Raw genomic sequence first — 4,232 nt, forward strand, 5'->3', positions numbered from 1 at the left:
ACACAATACGATTGCGTTAATACACATCGACTTTTTTTGTACGTAACTCACATATCATCTTATTAATAGTTATTATTACAAACAACTTTAATTAATAATTAACATTCAACAGCAGTATATACAAAAATGTCTTACTTAATACTATTTTAATCATACTATCGTATTTGCGCATACGTGAAAATATATAACATAAACATAAATAAATAAATAAATAAATAAATATATAAATATATATTTATTTATTTATATTTATATTTTTTTTAAACAATCACAATTGAATTTTAATTTTTACACAATTACGTTGATATATTTACTTTTCGAAAGATATTAAAATATCGTTTGTCGTCACCAAAATAATTATCAAAAATGTGTTATTCTCCGACGATAAAACGATACAACTGTATCCTAATGCTTTGACACAAATTAAACATTAGTGCACTAGGCAAAATAAAAAACAACAATTACCATCAATGTTCGCGGTATACGATAAATCGATCCAAGTATATATATATATATCTTTTCCATTAGCTTAAGAGTTATACAGATCGTTCATTTTGTTATATCACAGTAATCTAAAAATATATAAGTCTAGCATCTTCTGGATTTTGTTCTACTGGACAGTATGGACATTTTAATCTAAAAAACAAAATTCAATTATTATTTCAAAAACTTCAATCTTTCTTTGCGTCTTATTCTTTATTAATTAAAAAGAACTCTTTTATTTATAATAATATTATGTTTTATTACTAAAAAACGTACTTATTTGCATTCGTAAGTTTGTTTAACGCGTCTCTTGAAATAACATGTCCACAGACTAATTTCATTGGTGGATTATTCTCTGTACTTTGTTGCCTTAAAATTGGGCATGCAAAGACAGAATGATAACGACCTTCTTTACCAAGGTCTATTTCAATCTGTGTGGAAAATATCATTTAATATAAATAAAATAATATTGTCTTTTTTAATCGTTATTCTAATTACTATTACTTACAGGTAACTCATCTTTTCCATTCCAAACAGTATTTACTTGTCTTTGTTGCATAACTTGCTTAATATTCAGAAGTGTTGGTAATGCGGTACAACCAGCATTGATACTAAAACAATATTATAAAATTATTCTATTGATTTATGATTTATCAATATAAAAAGCTTACCATACTGAAAGAGGACTATCTACACTTAAGCCAAATAATGTGCAAGCCTCCCTTGTAAATACATCATGAATATCTAACCACAAAGTGGGATCTAATAAATGACTATAAGGGGAGGATTGTATTCCATTTGGTAAATAAAGTAGCGTGCCCATTAAAGCTTGTACTTCTTTCCCATGACGTTCAACATATTGTGTAAGATTTTGACGGGCATAAGTTATTGCTTCTGTTTGTTTACTAGGTCCTTGTTGAATTAATCTTATGAAATGCAACCTATGCAGTTTGAACTCAAGAGATGAATTCTACAAATAATATTCAATTAATGTCAAATATTTGCATTATAATAATATTATAATAATACTCAAAATAGTAGCAATAAATAATATTCAATATACTTGTGCTAAAAGTGCCTCTCTATGTTTTTTTGCCCAATCAAGAGCTGGTTCCAAATTTCTTTGTTTTAAACAATCCAATATATAATTTAATTCTGTAAATGGCTCCTTTGTACCTTCATCTGTTTTAATTCCAGCTTCCTGTAACAGAGATTTATTAAATATATATATATTTTTTTTATAACAAATTAATAGCAAAAATATTCTTACTATTAAATGTGTTATGTAGACTTACCGCTGCTAATTCTGCTGCAATATCTAACATACCATGACGATAAAAATGTTGACAAATGACTTGATTTAAAAGATGTGATTTTTCAGGACCTGAAAAGACATCTTCTCTACTTGTACTTGCAAAATCTGCAGTGAAATTTCTATCAATTGCTTTTCCAACTTTAGAAACAGAACCATGTAACTCTCTATGTTCAGTGGTTAAACGATGCACAGTTTCACATATCTTTTTCATTGTTTCTTTTAATATTTGTATTTGACCTGGCGTTAATTCATGATTGGATGGTGCTATTGAAAAAAAAATTTTGATTCTTTTAAATAAAATAATATATAATTTTAATATTATATTCTATTAAAGCGTTAAAAAATCAAAAAACATAAAAATTAGCGAAAAAAACGTAAATAATTGAAAAATTTTTTTAAATGAAAAAAGATATTGAATAAAATGTTGTAATGAAAGAGGTTAGAATTGGATAGAATAATATGAAGAGGTTAATGAAAAATTTAAACGTTTTTCAGGTTAAATTTTACTAAATCTATACATTCATATTGATACTATAAAAATTGAAATCTTCTAGATCTTTTTTCTTTCTTTTTTGTAATTACTAATAATATCACGATTTCCAAAAGATTTTATTTTTTTACTCATAGATGTCAACGAATAGTGACATTGTAAGTATTGTAAAAGCTTTTAGTATACCTTCTGCAAATTCCTTTTTTAAAGATTCGACATGATTTATGAGATCTTGCAGTACTGTCTCTGCATGTTCGTTTACGACTCCAAATTTTAATAAAATCTTGTCAACTTCACGTTCAACGACATTACACGCCTCCATTATTGTTTTTCTTGGTGATAGCGCGTCACTACTTGTCACTTTTGCTTTATGCACATGTAGATGTATACTTCGTGCGCATACACAAATATATGAATAAGATTAGAATCCAATACCTTTTTAATTCACGTATATTACATACATGTATATTATGTGTTGACTAGCTTCTACATATAAGATATACACATGAATATGTTATATTAATTTATTTTCGTATAAAATATCGATTATTTTTTTATAAAAAAATTTTTAAAATCAATATAAATTTTTTAAATTGAAATATAGATAAAATAAAATTAAAAATTGAAACACATAATATTCAACAATATTTCGTTTGATTATGAATTATTTTTATTAATGTTGCTATTGTTTAATTATTATCACTATTCTTGCTGTTACATAATGATGACAATATGATAACATTTTAAACATTAAAATTGTTATTTAATGTTTTGTATTAAATGAAATTATTTAATTGTTAAGAAATATATTTTATCAGATAGAATAATAATAATATTTGATACTTCTAAAATTTTTAATAAACAACTACTTAAATTGTTTACTTTTATCATGATAATACGATTTCACTAATTACAAAGTTTAATAAAAAAAAATAATTCATCAATAATAAATGATTAATTTCTTCTGTAATTATTGAAGATCAACTGTTACATCTCATCTGTTACGGCAAACTGAACATGGCTCTGTAACAAAAATATTATAAAGATCTATGTTTTCTTTTTCTATGTAATTAATAAGTTTAAAAGAATTGATATTATTATGAAATAAGAAAATATATTTACCCATTCTCGTGCCATCATAAGAATTGTATTTCTAGGTAGTTTTGGTCCAATTAAAGGATTCATTTGAGCCATATAACAACATAACCAGCTATAAAATATATAATAAATTGAGTTTTAATTGAAATATTATTTATAAATTCATTCAAGTGCTTTATTTGATATTTATCAACTTACAACAACCAACATGTAAAAGCTGTCAACATAAGCATAACCTGAAGAATCCTATAAAAGAAATGTTTATAAAAAATTATTATTAAATTTAATATAATTAATAACTTTAGATAATTATATTTATTTCTTTTTTATAACAGAAAAAATATTTGAATAATTAAAATTATTTTTACGTTAATTATAATGGAATTATATGATATACATACCCACGATTAGTACCTTTTGGAACAAAAAAAGGTAAAACAATTCCTATTACTCCCCAAAATATTGTAAAAATTAATATTGGAATCAATGATGCTCCCATTTTATAATAAATAATCTTTCTATATATCAACGGACTAAATCTATTAAGCAATCAATTTATTAAAGTAAACGTGAATCACGTGAATATCTCGATTTCAACAAATGTTAAACTCGAAAATTGCGAGATACGATATATCGCATATATATGCATATTTTCGATATATAATTCGTAATTGATGGACAATCAAAATTAATTAATAATTTGATAATTCAATTCAAAAACATCTTTTTATTAATGAAAATTTTACAAATATATAAAAATTGAATTAGAACTTGAGGTTGCTTAATACATTCTTTCTTAATCTCTTTTCTTCTCTCTCTCTCTCTCTCTCTCTCTCTCTCTCTCTC

General features: G+C 24.6%; 2 protein-coding genes across 2 annotated transcripts; both read right to left on the bottom strand.

Moving 5' to 3' along the window:
• Window positions 1-31: 31 nt before the first annotated feature.
• On the bottom strand, window positions 32-2,720 carry LOC102681540 (E3 ubiquitin-protein ligase RMND5A). The gene is made up of 7 exons (XM_006608125.2): window positions 2,475-2,720; window positions 1,779-2,062; window positions 1,547-1,684; window positions 1,155-1,453; window positions 992-1,094; window positions 760-914; window positions 32-636 (listed from the first exon to the last, which is right to left on the bottom strand). The coding sequence occupies exons 1-7, from the start codon at window positions 2,608-2,610 to the stop codon at window positions 573-575; spliced, it is 1,179 nt and encodes a 392-aa protein (XP_006608188.1). The 5' UTR covers window positions 2,611-2,720; the 3' UTR covers window positions 32-572.
• A 375-nt stretch (window positions 2,721-3,095) lies between these two features.
• LOC102681408 (V-type proton ATPase subunit e 2-like) lies at window positions 3,096-4,015 on the bottom strand. Its single transcript, XM_006608124.2, has 4 exons — window positions 3,788-4,015; window positions 3,585-3,632; window positions 3,411-3,498; window positions 3,096-3,311 (listed from the first exon to the last, which is right to left on the bottom strand). The coding sequence occupies exons 1-4, from the start codon at window positions 3,883-3,885 to the stop codon at window positions 3,276-3,278; spliced, it is 270 nt and encodes an 89-aa protein (XP_006608187.1). The 5' UTR covers window positions 3,886-4,015; the 3' UTR covers window positions 3,096-3,275.
• Between the last annotated feature and the right edge of the window lie 217 nt (window positions 4,016-4,232).

The sequence above is a fragment of the Apis dorsata genome, unplaced genomic scaffold (genome assembly GCF_000469605.1).
Source record: "Apis dorsata unplaced genomic scaffold, Apis dorsata 1.3 scaffold_29, whole genome shotgun sequence".
In the NCBI taxonomy this organism is placed as follows: Eukaryota; Metazoa; Arthropoda; class Insecta; order Hymenoptera; family Apidae; genus Apis; species Apis dorsata.

Bases quoted from the DNA above. Each gene is read 5' to 3' on its own strand.
- LOC102681540 (XM_006608125.2), bottom strand. From the start codon at position 2,610: ATGGAGGCGTGTAATGTCGTTGAACGTGAAGTTGACAAGATTTTATTA. The intron at 1,095-1,154 runs GTAAGCTTTTTA...ATATTGTTTTAG, and splicing joins GATAGTCCTCTTTCAGTATG to TATCAATGCTGGTTGTACCG. The intron at 915-991 runs GTAAGTAATAGT...TTTTCCACACAG, and splicing joins ATGGAAAAGATGAGTTACCT to ATTGAAATAGACCTTGGTAA.
- LOC102681408 (XM_006608124.2), bottom strand. From the start codon at position 3,885: ATGGGAGCATCATTGATTCCAATATTAATTTTTACAATATTTTGGGGA. The intron at 3,633-3,787 runs GTATGTATATCA...TTTCTTTTATAG, and splicing joins CCAAAAGGTACTAATCGTGG to GATTCTTCAGGTTATGCTTA. The intron at 3,499-3,584 runs GTAAGTTGATAA...TATATTTTATAG, and splicing joins GCTTTTACATGTTGGTTGTT to CTGGTTATGTTGTTATATGG.